Source organism: Eimeria acervulina, genomic scaffold (assembly GCF_000499425.1).
Source record: "Eimeria acervulina Houghton genomic scaffold, Eah_scaff258, whole genome shotgun sequence".
In the NCBI taxonomy this organism is placed as follows: Eukaryota; Apicomplexa; class Conoidasida; order Eucoccidiorida; family Eimeriidae; genus Eimeria; species Eimeria acervulina.
This window is the reverse complement of record NW_013548212.1, coordinates 5001-20000: the sequence shown is the minus strand read 5'-3', so window position 1 is coordinate 20000 and position 15000 is coordinate 5001. Positions and strand designations below refer to the sequence as shown.

Genomic DNA, 15000 nt, shown 5'->3' with positions numbered 1-15000 from the left:
GGATTTGTTTTTTGTCGTTTGTTTGAGGCGGCGAAGTATGCTGTTAAAGGCAGAGTCTTCCCTTGCTGCTTCTTCTTACCTCCTGCTGCTGCTGCTGCTGCTGCTGCTGCTGCTGCTGTTTCTGCTGCTGCTGCTGGGGCTGGAGCTACGCATATAGCCCCTTGCGTCCTGACATTCCCCATAGAAGGGGAGACAGGATAAAAGGAGACAGAGTGAAGCACTGCATATACACCGCAAGAAGCAAACAGAGACAGATACTGCAGCAGCAGCAGCAGCAGCAAACACCACAGAGCAGCAACAGACACACAAAGATAAAGGCACGCAGCACACAGCCAAAGGAGACAGATAAAAGAGGCAAAGGAGACAAACAAAGGAGACGAAGGAGACAAACAAAGGAGACGAAGGAGACAGATAAAAGAGACAAAGGAGACAGATAAAAGAGACAAAGGAGACAGATAAAAGAGACAAAGGAGACAGATAAAAGAGACAGGAGCCTCAAGAGCTGATGAAACATAGAAGCTAAAGAGACAGACAGAGAGAGAAGCAAGTAGAGACAATCAAACAAAGGAGACAAATAAATAAACCCGTAAGAAGAGACACACGAACGCCCATATACAAGCACTTAGAGACAAATGTTAATGCTGCTGCGAGGCTTCCTCCTCTCAGCAACTATCGCAACAGCAAGAACAGCAGCTGCAGCAGCAGCAGCAGAAAAATGCAGCAGCAGCAAAAGCAGCAGCAGAATCAGCATCGACAAAAGCAGTAGCAGCAGCAAGATGCAGCAGCAGCAAAATGCAGCAGCAGCAAAAGCAGCAGCAAAAGCAGCATCGGGAAAAGCAGCAGCAGCAGCAAAATGCAGCAGCAGCAAAAGCAGCAACAAAAGCAGCAGCAGGAGACAGCGTGCACGCACTTAGGGCCCTCGCCTCCTCTTCAAGTGTCTCCTTCACCTCCAGAAAAGGAACTGTCTCCTCCAGCCACATTGCTGCTCCCTCAGGAGACAGCAGCAGCGGCATCCTAGCAGTCGCAAACCCTAAACCCTAAACCCTAAACCCTAAACCCTAGACACCAAACGCCCAACCCCTAAAGAACAAAAACTCACGCTGTCAATATACCCTAAAATGCAGCAGTGAACGCGCAGCAGCAAATGCAGCAGCAGCATCAGCAGCAGATTAAATTGCAGCAGCAATAGCAGCAGCACCAACAGCAGCAGCATGAATAGCAGCAGCAGCAGCAGCAGCAGCAACAGCAACAAAAGCAAACGGACCTGTTGTGCACTTCTTCCATTGGTGTCCCCTTGGAGTCCATCGTAACCACTGCAATGGAAATGCTGCTGCTGCTGCTGCTGCTGCTGCTGCTGTAATCATCAGGATGTGCTGCGGTGTACAGACACCCCAGAAGCAAAGGGGCCTCTGCGGGGCCCAGCACGCTGGGGGAATCACTGTGGTTGCTGCAGCAGCTGTAGCTGCTGTTGTTCTCGCTGCAGTCGATGCTGCTGCTGCTGCTGCTGTTGCTGCTGCTGCCGATCTCTTGCTTTGCTTTTAAGCTTCGCAGGTGCTGCTGCTTGGATACCCCGAAAGGGATAGGCCGCTCTGCAGCAGCAACACGTACACCCCAACTGTATCTTTCTTAACATTGGCAGCAGCAGCAGCAGCATCAGCAGCAGCAGCAACGGCAGTAGCAGCAACTAAACCAGGGCGTGAAGGTGCAACACCAGCAGCAAGAGCGGGATGCTCGCTGCTTAGCTGCTGCTGAAAGGGAGCAGCAGCAGCAACAATAACAGCAGCAACAGCAGCAGGCAGAACCCCAGCAGCAGGTACAGCCACGGGCGGCTTACACTGCTGCAGCAGCAGCATCAACAGCAGCAACAACAGCAACTGCAGCAGGCACAGCAACAGCAGCAGCTACAGCAGCAGCAGCAGTATAAGCGATAGCACTAGCAGCAGCAACAACAACAAGCACAAGAACAGCAGCAGCGCAGCAACAACAGCAGCAACAACAATAGCAAAAAAAAAACAGCAGCAGCAACAACAACAGCAGCAACAACAGCAGCAGCAACAATAACAGCAGCAGCAGCAGCAGCAGCAGCAGGCGCAGCTGACGCAGGAGGTTGTGCTTCATTCGATAGAAGAAAGGCTGCTTAAACCCTCTGTCTCCTTTTTGTCTCTTCCACTCGAAGAAGCCGTCGACGACGGCCACACATCTACGCTTGTTCACCAAACCCCTAAACACCAACGCCCCCTAAACCCTAAACCCTAAACCCTAAACCATCTTAAACCCTAAACCCTAAACCATCTTAAACCCTAAACCCTAAAGCATAATCCATGTTCTACACACCAATGACCACTCATTTATACGCACGAATGCTGTGCTGCATTTGCTGCAGCAGCAGCTGCTGCTGCTGCTGCTGCAGCACAGCAGTGCAAGTGGAAGCAGTAACACAAGCAGCAGCAGCAGCAGCAGCAGCAGCAGCAGCAGCAGCAAGAGGCCTTACCTGAACGCTCTGCTTGTGTGTACTGTCTCAATGCGGGCATTAGAAGGAGACAGGTCGCTGCCGTGTAGCTGCAGCCCCCACGAAGCAGCAACAACTCTTCTGCTGCTTCTCCTGCTGCTGTTGCTGCCTCCCTGCTGCTGCTGCTGCTGCTGCACCACCGGCAGGCGTGACGATGGAGGGATATTGAAGCACCTTATTGGGTGCTGCAGCAGAGAAGCATCAAGGGCCCCTGAAGCAGCAAGCAACGAGCAGCTGCTGCATGCCGCTGCTGCAGCTCCCTTAGCCGTGAGAGCTGCTGCATCTTCCGCTGCTTCGGCTGCTGCTGCTGCTGCTGCTTCTTCTTCTGCTGCTTCTGCTGCTGCCGCTGCTTCTGCTGCTTCTGCCGCTTCTGCTGCTGCTGCTGCTTCCGCCGCTTCTGCTGCTGCTGCTGCTGCTGCTGCTTCCGCCGCTTCTGCTGCTGCTGCTGCTGCTGCCTTTGATTCCGCTGCTTCGGCTTCTGCTACGACACCCTGTGCTGCTGCCGCTGCTGCCTCGGGCACACTCCCCTCTTTTTTAATTTGCTGCTGCTGTTGTTGCTGCTGCTGCTGCTCTTGCTGCTGCTGCTGTTGCAGATGCTGCAGCTTTTTATGCTCTTCGGTCTCCGTTTTTGTTTCAGCTGTTTCGGGTTTGTGCTGCTGCTGTTGCTGCTGCTGATGCTGCTGCTGCTGCTGTTGCAGATGCTGCAGCTGCTGTTGCGGTTGCTGATGCTGCTGTGCTGCTGCAGCTAGACCCGCTATTATGCAGAGGCGGTGGGGGTTTAGGGTGCAGCAGACCCTGCCGCACATCTTCTCTTGCGAGGGCCCCCGGCGTCAGGGTTTAGGGTTTAGGGTTTAGGGTTTAGGGTTTTGCACGGGGTGTTATTCATTGTTTATTTTGAATATTTTAAAGAATTTCTTGCAAACAGCTGCCTATACACCGCAGAGCCGCCGCCCGCTCCACCTCGAGACCCCAAACCATCGGTCAACGGCCCTAAACCCTAAACCCTAAACCCTAAACCCTAAACCCTAGTTTCGTGTGTTGTGTTTGCAATTAGTGTTTTATAGAGGAGTAGACTATTTAAAAATAAATAATATCTTTTCGGCTTCTTTCTTTGTAGGCCGCACACAGAGACAAAAAGAGGTGTATGTACACCGCAGCTGCAGCAACAATATATGCAGTTGAGCTGTATATAGAGCTCAGTTTGTTTATTGAGAATAACTAGCAGCTGCTTAGAAGAGCTAAGCAGCAGCGTGAGGAGAAGAGGGGTCTTGGGGTGTATAGGCAGCTAAAAAGAGACAAATAATAAAGAAGCAGCAGCGCAAAGAAGAAGAAATAACAAAGAAAACAAATATATTCGGAGAGACAGAACAACATAAAGACAAAAACAAAGAGATAAAGAGGCCCCAGCTGTCTCTTTGTCGGCTGTCTCCTACTAATCAACTGTCTCCTCGATATGCAGCAAGTAGAGACAAAAGGAGACAGAAGAAGAGACAGAGCAGCAGCATATCAATTGCTGCACTGTCTCTCTTCTTCTTGCTGCGCACCCTCGCTGCTCAGGGCGCTGCTGTCTCTCTTTTACTTTCTTTTGTCTCTTCAATTTTCTTTGTCTCCGTTCTTCTCTTTGTCTGTCTCTGTCTCTGTCTCTCTGTCTCTGTCTCTGTCTCTGTCTCTCTGTCTCTGTCTCTGTCTCTGTCTCTCTGTCTCTGTCTCTCTGTCTCTGTCTCTGTTTCTCTCTGTCTCTGTCTCTCTCTGTCTCTTTGTCTCTCTGTCTCTGTCTCTGTCTCTGTCTCTGTCTCTGTCCCTGTCTCTGTCTGCCTCTGTCTCTTTATCTCTCTCTGTCTCTGTCTCTCTGTCTCCGTCTCTATCTCTATCTCTCTGTCTCTCTGTCTCTTTATCTTTCTGTCTCCTTCTCTCTGTCTCTTTCTCTGTCTCCTTTCGCCTGTATTTGTCTCTGTCTCTGTTTGTCTCTGTCTCTGTTTAAGCCAGCAGAGAGAGACAATAAAATAAATAAAAATAAATAAAAAGAAAAGGAGACAGAGGAGACAGTAAACAGAAAAATAGTAAAAGGAGACAGATGAGACAGCAGCAAGGAGACACATAAAGAAGCAGCAGATATAATAAAATATATTATTATATTTTATTATAATATATAATCAGATATAATAAAATATAATCAAAGGCAAAACAAACAAACAAAATTAAAACAACAATACGAACAAAAAGAAGAAAGAGAGACAGCCGAGCAAACACAAAAAGGAGACAGCAAAAGAGAGACAATAATATACCCACGACAAAAAGCTGAAAGCAGACGCAGCAGAAACTGCTGCTGCTGCTGCTGCTGTTCCTGCTGCTGCTGTTGTTCCTGCTGCTGCTACTGTTGCTGCTGTTGCTGCTGTTGCTGCTGCTGCTGCTGCTGCTGTAAAAGGAGACACGTGCTCTACTAGGCAGGCGAGAGGAGACAGACAGGAAAACAAATAAAGAGACAAACAAAAAGGAGACAGAAGAATTATCTGTCTCCGCCTTAATACGCCAATGCAGTTTGAACAGTTGTTGCTGCAGCTGCTGCTGCAGTTGCTGCTGCAGCACCTGCTGCAGTTACTGCAGCAGCTCCTGCTGCAGCCGGTGGTGAACATGCTGATACAATTGCTGCTGCACTTGCTTCTGCATTTGCTGCTGCTGCGTCTGCAGCTGCAGCATCTTCTGCTTCCGCAGCTGCAGCATCTTCTGCTTCAGCAGTTGCTGCTTCTGCAGCAGCTGCTGCTGCTTCTGCTGCTGCTGCAGCAGCAGCTGCTGCAGTTACACCTCATCGTCTTGCAGCAGCATATTGGGTATGCCTTTGGAGACAGGATATTCTCTTTGACACGTAGGGCAGACCAGCTTCCCCTCCATTATCTCCAGCTGAAACACAAACCCTAAACCCTAAACCCTAAACCCTAAACCCTAAACCCTAAACCCTGAACCGTAAACCCTAAACCCTAAACCCTAAACCTTGAACCGTAAATCCGATACCATGAAATCCAAACCCTAAACCCTAAACCCTAAACCCTAAACCCTAAATCATAAGAAGGTGAACCTTTAATCACGAGGAGCTGGAAAGAATAAACGTTAGGGTTTCTGGTTGCCTTAGGGTTTAGGGTTTAGGGTTTAGGGTTTAGGGTTTACGTCCAGCACTGCCGACTGAAAGGCCCTCAAGAAGTTTTCATCATCTTTATCGCTTTCGGAGACTGTGGGGGGCAGATCAATGCCGAGCTGCATGTACACCGCAAAACCCTAAACCCTAAACCCTAAACCCTAAAACCCTAATACCCTAAAACCCTAAACCCGAACTGTTGCGAGTCCTTCATGCGCGGAAAAGTTTGGAGAGTAAGGTGACATCCCTCGAAGAGGGGTTTAGAATTTTAGGGTTTAGGGTTTAGGGTTTAGGGTTTAGGGTTTGGGGTGTACGCTGACCTTTGCTGCAGTGCTGACGAGAGCGCTCCAATCCAGCTTCTGCAGCAAAGAGAGCAGCAGCTGCTTCTGCAGCTCTGTCTCCACTGCAACAGTTGCTGCTTCACTGTCTCCTAATTCTATTTTTAAAGGATATCCTCCTGAACACTGCCGCCGGTTGCTGCAGCACAAAACCCTAAACCCTAAACCCTAAACCCTCAAACGTTGGCCTCCCTAATACCGCTCCCAGTACTACACAGTTGAAGGAGACACGCAAACACCCACGGGAAATATACAAAACTTAGGGTTTAGGGTTTAGGGTTTAGGGTTCATAGGGTCATTCGCTGTACACCCGCAGACGTTACAGATGCACTCCTCCTTGTAAATGCTGCTGCTGCTGCTGCTGCTGTTGCTGCTGCTGCTGCTGCTGCTGCTGCTGAAGGCTTACCACATAAGAAGGTTATGCGTAAGGAGCCGCATCTTCTCCGAGGCCCGCCAAGAGCATCGAATGCCAAACCCTAAACCCTAAACCCTAAACCCTAAACCCTAAACCCTAAACCCTTAACTGCAGGTCTCAAACCCTAAACCCTAAGCCCTAGCTTCAAAGCCCTTGAACAGAAAAGGTGTAGTGCTTGGAAACTCCTGGGCCAGATCCCAAACCCTTCACTGCTGCAGGTCTCAAACCCTAAACCCTAAACCCTAAACCCTAAACCCTAAACCCTAAACCCAGCTGAAGCAGAAGAAGTGCGTCTCTTCTTCTTCTTTCCAGCAAAAAATATACAAAAAAGTTTTAATTTAATATTCAAAATTATTTATGAGGCGAAAAAAATTCCTATAAACCCTAAACCCTTAAACCCTAAACCCTAAACCCTAAACCCTCGAGCTGTGGGGCCCCCGCCGAGGCGAGCTGGGGCCCTGTGGCGTCTTACTTTGAAAGAATTAATCTGTATTTCTTTTTGTTTTTTATTTAAAGCAATAAAAACAAAAAAGCTCTTTGAACCCTTTTTTAGGGTTTAGGGTTTAGGGATAAACCCTAAACCCTAAAAAAGGGTTTAGTTTACTCTATTCATTGCTGTATTACTATAATATTATTATTTTCATACTAATCTACAACAAGAAACAGAGGGGCAGGGAAGGGCTGAGGCCCTCTAAACCCTTTTCTAGGGTTTAGGGATAAACCCTAAACCCTAGAACGGTTCATCACTAAACCCTAAACCCTTTTTTAGGGTTTGGCCTCGTGGGCTATCACGGCACACCTGCCTTAAACACTGTTGTCGCTGCGGTTGCTGCTCTTGCTGCTGCGATTGCTGTTGCTGCTATCTGCTGCTGGTATTGCTGCTGCTATCTGCTGCTGCTGGTGCTGTCCGTTATTTGTGCTGCCGTTGCGTCTATTATCTCTTGCTGCTTCTGTCGCTGCTGCTGCTGCTGCTTCTATTGTTGTTGTTGCTGCTGTCGCTGCTGCTGCTGCTTCTGTTGCGATTCCTGCTGCTGCTTCTGCTGCTGCTTTGGGGGTATATAAATACTGCTGCGCATGCAGCCCGAGATCTGCCTACTGCTGGTGTAAGTGAAGGGGGTGTTGCTGCTGCTCTTGCTGCAGCTGCTGCTGCTTCTGTAGACAAACACTTGCTAGAAACAGTTTCCGCCTTCATCCAGGTGTGCGTACACCGCGTGTGCATGCATAAACTTTATGCATGCATGCAAATGCTTTTGCATGCAAATGCATGCACAAACTGGATGCATGCATGCAAATGCATTTGCATGCATGCATGCATCCATGCACTGCCTTATTCAGGTGTACGTACACCTGAATTTTGTGGGGCTGGGCGCGGGGCTTCGTATGAGGGGCCCAGTGAAAAGCGACCTGTAGAAGAATTAAATAATTAATTAATTCAATCATTAATTTATATATATATTTATATATATTTATATAAAGACATCATTATTTATTTATTTATTTATTTATTTACTTGTTTGTTTATTATTTATTATCTTATTTGTTTTATATACACTGTCTGTCCAAGTATAATAAAGCGTAGAAACCTGCAGCCAAAGAATAATATAATAAGCTCAGAAGCACACTGAGGTGTATATACACCTAAATAGGTTTAGCTGCTGCTGCTCTTCGCACCATTATTCGTTTCATTTCCACTGCTGCTGCTGCTGCTGCTGCTGCTGCTGCTGCTGCAGTTAAGCCTTGGACGCATGCTTTTATGAATATGTTTACCCTTCAACAGCAGTCTACCGCTAACCAGCTGCTCTCTTAAATATAGAAATGCTTCTTCAGGGTCGTCAGTAAAAAAGACCTTCTCCATCTCTGCTGCATCTACCAACCCGCTTTCTGTTAAATACTTAAAGTCTATTACGCGCTGCACAACAACAACAACAACAACAGCAGCAGCAGCAGCAGCAGCAGCAGCAGCATGATTAGCAGAAAGAGAAAAACCCAAGCCAAGACGAGCAGAAAAAACAGCAGCAGCAGTAACAGCAGCACCAGCAACAGTAGGAGTAGCAGCAGCATCAGCAGCAGCAGCAACAGCAAGAACAGCAGCAAGAGAACCAACAAGAGCAGCAACAAGATAAGCAAAAACAACAAGAGCAGCAACAACAGCACCACGAGCAGCAACAACAGCACCACGAGCAGCAGCAGCAGCACCACGAGCACCAACAGCAGCACCACGAGCACCAACAGCAGCACCACGAGCAGCAGCAGCAGCACCACGAGCAGCAGCAGCAGCAGCAGCAACAGCAGCACCACGAGCAGCAGCAGCAGCAACAGCAGCACCACGAGCAGCAGCAGCAGCAGCAGCAGCAGCAGGAGCAGCAGCAGGAGGAGGATTGAGTATTGTTGGTGGTTACGTTCCAGTACGTCTTCCCGAGGAGAATAATAGGGATATCTCTTTTAAGTTTTTTGCACTGTTTTAAAGTAAAGACCTCCATGAGCTCGTCGAGTGTACCGACACCTCCAGGTGCAGCAATAACAGCAAGTGCAGCATAGACCATCCAGAACTTGCGAGTAAAGAAGTAATGAAACTGAAAAGCTAATTCTTTATCAATAAACTTATTTAGTCCTTCCTCAAAGGGCAGCGTCATCCCAAACCCTATGCTCCGAGCACCGGCTACTTCTCTCGCCCCTCTATTTGCTGCCTCCATTATACCGGGGCCTCCTCCTGTACAAATTGCTGCTGGACAGAATAACATCTCTTCATTTATCATCATCTTGCTGCTGCTGCTGTTATTGTTATTGTTATTGTTGCTGCTGCTGCTGTTGTTGTTCGGCTGCTGCTGAGGTGAATCGTAGCCTCCAAGAGATACGGGCAGCTCCTGCATTATCTCCCCTATCGCCTTCGTTTATAACACACAACACATCCCATTTACCCTAAACCCTAAACCCTAAACCCTAAACCCTAAACCCTAAACCCTAAACCCTAGACAGGATATGGGCAACAGAGAAAAATAATACACAAAAAACAAAAGAAGCACTAAATAAATAAATAAATAAATAAATAAACAGGTAAACAAAGAAAAGAAGAAAGAGACGAAGCATTAAAATAAACAAAACAGGCAGCAGCGCCATACAAACTGCAGCAGCAGCAGCAGCAGCAGCACTAGCACTAGCAACAGCAACAACAGCGGCAGCAGCAGCATGAGCAGCAGCAGCAGCAGCAGCACGAGCAGCAGCAGCACTAGCAGCAGCAGCAGCAGCAGCACTAGCAGCAGCAGCAGCAGCACTAGCAGCAGCAGCAGACCTGCTTAGCTTCGTCAGTCTGCACCCACTCCATGAGGAGACGCGCGAGCACGCGAGTCCTCTCATACCACTCGCAGCACCACTCTAAACGCTTCAGCTTCGCTACCTGTGCTGCTGCTGCTGCTGCTGCTTCTTCAGTGTCTGCTGCTGCTGCTGCTGCCTCAGCCTCCGCCATCCTGCAACCAACCCATCAAACCACTCCATCAACCCTAAACCCTAAACCCTAAACCCTAAACCCTCAATCATGCAACAAACCCACCAAGCAGCAAACGCACAGCAACAACAGCAGCAACAGGATGTGTCACGACTGCAGCAGCAGCAGCAGCAGCAGCAGCAGCAGCAAGAGGAACTGATGCCCCGTGAGCCGCAGCAGCCATAGCACCAGCCCAAACACATCAGCAGGGTTGCTATGAGCAACAGCAGCAGCACAGCAACAGCAGCAACAGCAGCACAGCAACAGCATCACAGCAGCAGCACCAACAGCATCACAGCAACAGCATCACAGCAGCAGCAGCAGCAGTAGCAACAGCATCACAGCAACAACAGCAACAGCATTACAACAACAACAGCAACAGCATTACAGCAGCAACAGCAGCACAGCAACAGCAGCACGGCAACAGCAGCAACAGCAGCACAGCAACAACAGCAACAGCAGCAGGAGCAGGAGCAGCAGCAGCATTAGAGTGTACCTTTGCTCCCACGTTTGTCTATCCATAGCTCTGGCGCTGCCGAAGACAACAAAAGAAGAGAATATTTTGTTTGCGCGCAGTCTGTCGCGCACTTCTAAATATTCGCACAGAATTCGGACCTCTCGGGCGCCGCGGCTCGGGCGCCGCGGCTGTGCATCCATTGCTTGTTGTCGTAAGACTGCTCACAAACCCTAAACCCTAAACCCTAAACCCTAAACCCTAGGCGATGATGAGTAGGCAGTGGACAGGATTGTTAAGGGGGAAGAAAGAATAAATTATTTGGTGAGTTAACTGTTATTGATATACACTCTAATCATTCTTATACGCTTTATGTGGATACACCCTAAACCCTAAACCCTAAACCCTAAACCCTAAACCCTAGATCATTGAACAAGGGACGTGCAAGATCTACACACTCAGTGTAAACCCTAAAAGCCTATAAGCAACATTACTAACGACTGAAAATATTCAGGGTTTAGGGTTTAGGGGTTTTCTAAACCCTAAACAAATCCACCCGCAGTCTAAACCCTAAACCCTAAACCCTAAACCGTGCTGCGCTGCTGGGGCGGGTGGTAGCCTAACACCTCTGCCGCCCACTCTTTCAAACCCTAAACCCTAACTGTAAACCCTAAACCCTAACTCTAAACCCTAAACCCTTGCTATAAACCCTAAACACTTCACAGACGCCAAGCCCTCCTTCCCGCCCCATGCAAGACACACCATAGGCAGTGCAGCGTGCGGCACCTGAGATTCTAGGGTTTAGGGTTTAGGGTTTAGGGTTTAGGGTTTAGGGTTTAGCTTGCCTTAATTGGTTTTGTAGAAGTTGGGGCCGGAACATCTTCGCTGTTCGCAGAGGGAACGTTCTGATCTTCGGCCAGCATTTGCGAGGGTTTAGGGTTTAGGGTTTAGGGTTTAGGGTTTAAGTAAACTTCAATAAAAATATAATAAGCTTACAAAAGATAAAACTGAAATTAAGCGGTTAGGGTTTAGGGTTTAGGGTTTAGGGTTTAGTGTTTTTACTCGCCCCATCCCGCGATGCTAGGGGGCAGATGCCGAGCATGCGAGCGGGGCTGACAACCCTAAACCCTAAACCCTAAACCCTAAACCCTGAGCCCTAAACCCTAAACCCTAAACCCTAACACTTAAAATAAAACATTGAACAGCTGGCTTGCAACCCCACACTGCTTTTATGACCTCCTTTTCGATTCCCTCCTTACCTCCTAAACCCTAAGCCCTAAACCCTAAACCCTAAACCCTAAACCCTAGAAGGGGTTTGAGTGCATGCATGCAGTGTCTATTGAAACCCCACACCACTAGGGCTTTAAACGCAATGTGTGTATACCCTCTTTATTAGAGCCCTGCTCCTCGGGCTAGCTAGGCTCAACTAATCCCAGCTAGCTACAGCTAGCTACAGCTAGCTACACATAGCTGCATCAGGCTTACCTCTAGCTAGCCCCAGCTAGCTACAGCTGGCTACAGCTAGCTACACCGGGGCTAGCTAAAGCTAGCTCGAGCTAGCTACACCTAGCCCTGGCTAGCTACAGACACATACGGACAGCTAGGGCTATCCCGCAGCTAACTGCATCAGGCGTACCTCTAGCTAGCCCCAGCTAGCTACAGTTAGCCTCAGCTAGCTACAGCCAGCTACAGCTAGTTACAGCCAGCCCCAGCTAGCTACAGCCAGCTACATATAGCCCCGGCTGGTTACACCTAGCCCTAGCTAGCTACGGATAGATCCAGGTAGATGCAGCTAGGCCCAGCTAGCTACAGGTGCCCCCAGCTAGCTGCAGCTACCCCCAGCTAGCTACAGCTAGCCCCAGCTAGCTACAGGTAGATACGGCTAGTTAGAGTCAACCCTAGCTAGCCACAGCGAGCCCAAGCTAGCTGAAGATAGCCCCAAATAGCTGCAGGTACCCCCAGCTAGCTGCAGCTAGCCGCTGCTAGCCACAGCTAGCTACAGCTAAATACAGCGAACTGCAACTAGCTAAGAGTACCCACACCTAAGATAGCTACAGCTACCCAGCTGCTACTAACTGGGGCTAGCTAGACTAGCTAGCTAGCTAGCTCTCAAATTAGCTACAGCTAGCCGAGTTTAGCTAACTATTGCAGCTAGCTGTAGCTGGTTGTATCTAGCTGTAGCTAGCTGCAGCTAGCTACAGCTGCCTTATGCTCTAGAGAATGTGTAGGTAGCGGTTGGGGTGTCTGGTTACTGCCTTTAAAGAGAGAAAGGAGACAAAAGGAGACAAAAGGAGACAAAAAGAGAAAGGAGACAAAAGGAGATAAAAAGAGAAAGGAGACAGCAGAGATAAAGGAGACAAACAGAGACAAACAGAGAAAAGAGACAAACAGAGACAAAAAGAGACAGAGGAGACACCAGAGACAGAAGAGACAGAAGAGACAAAGGAGACAGAAGAGACAAAGGAGACAGAAGAGACAGAAGAGACAGAAGAGACAAAGGAGACAGAAGAGACAAAGGAGACAGAAGAAACAAAGGAGGCAGAAGAGACAAAAGAGAAAGGAGACAAAGGAGGCAGAGGAGACGGAAGGGACAAAGGAGACAGAGGAGACACCAGAGACAGAGGAGACACCAGAGACAAAAGAGACAAAGGAGACAGAGAAAGGAGACAGAAGAGCAGACAAAGGAGACACAAGAGACGAGGAGACACCATAGGCAAAAGAAAGAAAGAAAGAGAGGACATAAAGAGACAGCAGAAACAAAGAAAATAAAGGAGACAAAGGAGACACAGAGGCAGCAGATGAGAGGCAAAGAGACAGCAGATGAGAAGCAAAGAGACAGCAGAAGAGAGACGAAGGAGACAGAGAGACAGCAGATGGGAGACAAAGAGACAGAGGAGACAAAAGGAGACACCACACTCCTCAGCTTGAGAAGAAGAGACAAAACGCAGCAGGTAATTCAAACAAAAACAAAAAGGAGACAGACAACAGAGAGACAAAAAGAAGACAGACAGAAGAGAGACAAAAAGGAGACAGACAGCAGAGAGACACAAAACGGAGACAGACAGAAGAGAGACAAAAAGGAGACAGATAGAAGAGAGACAAAAAGGAGACAGACAGCAGAGAGACAAGGAGCAGAAGGAGACGAAGAGAGACACAAAGAGAGACAGCAAGAGAGATTAAGAGGAGACAGACAGAGAGACAAAGAGAGACAGCAAGAGATATTAAAAGGAGACAGGCAGAGGTAGAGGGAGACACCGAGACAGACAAAGACAGACACTGAGCGAGAGACAAAGAGAGACAGAAGAAGAGAGAGAGAGACGCAAGGAGACATAAAGAGAGACAAAGAGAGACAAACAAAAAGAGATACGGCGAGCAGAGAGTAGAAAGGAGACAAATAATGAAGAGCGAAGCAAGCAGAAGAAAAGAAGCAAAAGTATACAAGAGACACTGTCTCCAACAAACAGAGAAGGAGACAGAGAACCTGTATATTGATATATAGGAGACAATCTACTGCAGCAGCAGCAGCAGCAACAGCAGCAGCAAGAGGGGACAAGCAAGCAACAAAGCCACCGTCTTTGCTGCAGCTGCTGCACCAAAGCTGCTGCTGCAGCGGACGCTTGTATGCGAGCTTTGTTTCTGTCTTGCTACTGCTGCTGCTGCTACTAGTGCTGCTACTGCAGGTGCTGCTGCTGCAGCTGCTGCTGCTGCTGCTGCCTCTGCTGCTGCAGCAGCTGCAGCAGCAGCAGCAAAGAACAGCTCTTCAGGGACTGCGGGGACTGAGGCGAGGAGACACTTCAACGGGTGGCAGCAGCAAATCTGTGTTGCTGCAGCAACCTGCAGCATCAGTAACGGCTGCTTCTCCCGCTGCAAGGAAGAGACAGCTGCTGCTGTTGCTGCTGCTGCTGCTTCTCCTTGAGGGCAGCAAGGAAGCCCACGCTCTTCTGCTGCAGGGGCTGCGGCTGAAGTAGCAGCTGCTGTCTCTTGGGGACACCTGGTGGAGACCTGCTGCAGCAGCTGCGGCTGCTTCTACTTCTGCTTCTGCTGCTGCTGCTGCTGCTGCTGCTGCTGAGCCCCAGTGGCTGCGGTGCCCGCAAGCAGCAGCTGTGGTGCTGCAGCTCCTGTGTCTCCTTCCTTCAAGCAAAGAGAATGTATCCCTCCCTGCTGTAGCAGCAGCAGCAGCAGCAGCAGCTGCTGCTGCTGCTGCTTCTTTAATCTTTCTAGCACGAATAGACATGAGGCGGGCTTCAGCAGCAGCTGCTGCTGCTGACGTCATCGGCGAGATTGCTGCAGCAGCAGCAGAAGAAGGAGACCCTAGCAGCGTGCTACCAGGAGACAGGGGTGTAGTGTCTCCTCTTTGTGTCTCCCTCAGCAGCAGCTGCTCTTCTGCTGCTGCTGCTGCTGCTGCTGCTGTCAGGTCCTTGTGGCTGCTGCTGTTGCTGAAGATGCTGCTGCTGCGCCGCCTTGCCACGTGGCTGCAAGTTGAAAAAGGAGACAGTAGAGGAGACATATCTCTTGCTGCTGCTGCTGCTGCCTCCCGTGCTGAAGCAACCCGTGCAGCAGCAGCAGCAGCAGCTGCTGCTGCTGCTGCTGCTGCTACTGCTTCATCCTGGGCTGAGGCGACCGAAGCAATTTGTCGCCTGTGCCCACGCGGAGAACCAACATGCTCTGCCGCT

The 15000-nt window shown here is 49.3% G+C and overlaps 4 protein-coding genes across 4 annotated transcripts in view; all 4 read right to left on the bottom strand.

The window, feature by feature from the left end:
• Positions 1-3315, bottom strand: part of EAH_00028990 (hypothetical protein, conserved) — a gene marked incomplete at both ends in the record, with an annotated part of 3322 nt that extends 7 nt beyond the window's left edge. Inside the window, 5 exons of the mRNA XM_013392632.1 lie at positions 1-220; positions 911-1014; positions 1265-1589; positions 2100-2221; positions 2492-3315. The exon at positions 1-220 is cut by the window's left edge and continues 7 nt beyond it. Of these exons, the coding sequence (XP_013248086.1) occupies positions 1-220; positions 911-1014; positions 1265-1589; positions 2100-2221; positions 2492-3315 (1595 nt within the window). The remainder of the gene's footprint in view (positions 221-910; positions 1015-1264; positions 1590-2099; positions 2222-2491) is intronic.
• Positions 3316-5305: 1990 nt separating this feature from the next.
• Positions 5306-6415, bottom strand: EAH_00028980 (hypothetical protein, conserved; the record flags this gene model as incomplete). Its single annotated transcript, XM_013392631.1, has 4 exons — positions 5306-5407; positions 5672-5758; positions 5960-6116; positions 6384-6415. 4 exons carry the CDS (start codon positions 6413-6415, stop codon positions 5306-5308), a joined length of 378 nt encoding a protein of 125 aa, XP_013248085.1.
• A 1625-nt stretch (positions 6416-8040) lies between these two features.
• EAH_00028970 (lysine decarboxylase domain-containing protein, putative) lies at positions 8041-10686 on the bottom strand (the record flags this gene model as incomplete). Its single annotated transcript, XM_013392630.1, has 5 exons — positions 8041-8301; positions 8792-9277; positions 9682-9856; positions 10370-10547; positions 10662-10686. The coding sequence occupies 5 exons, from the start codon at positions 10684-10686 to the stop codon at positions 8041-8043; spliced, it is 1125 nt and encodes a 374-aa protein (XP_013248084.1).
• A 3401-nt stretch (positions 10687-14087) lies between these two features.
• Positions 14088-15000, bottom strand: part of EAH_00028960 (hypothetical protein, conserved) — a gene marked incomplete at both ends in the record, with an annotated part of 5766 nt that continues 4853 nt past the window's right edge. The window contains one exon of the mRNA XM_013392629.1: positions 14088-15000. This exon is cut by the window's right edge and continues 2613 nt beyond it. Within this exon, the coding sequence (XP_013248083.1) occupies positions 14088-15000 (913 nt within the window).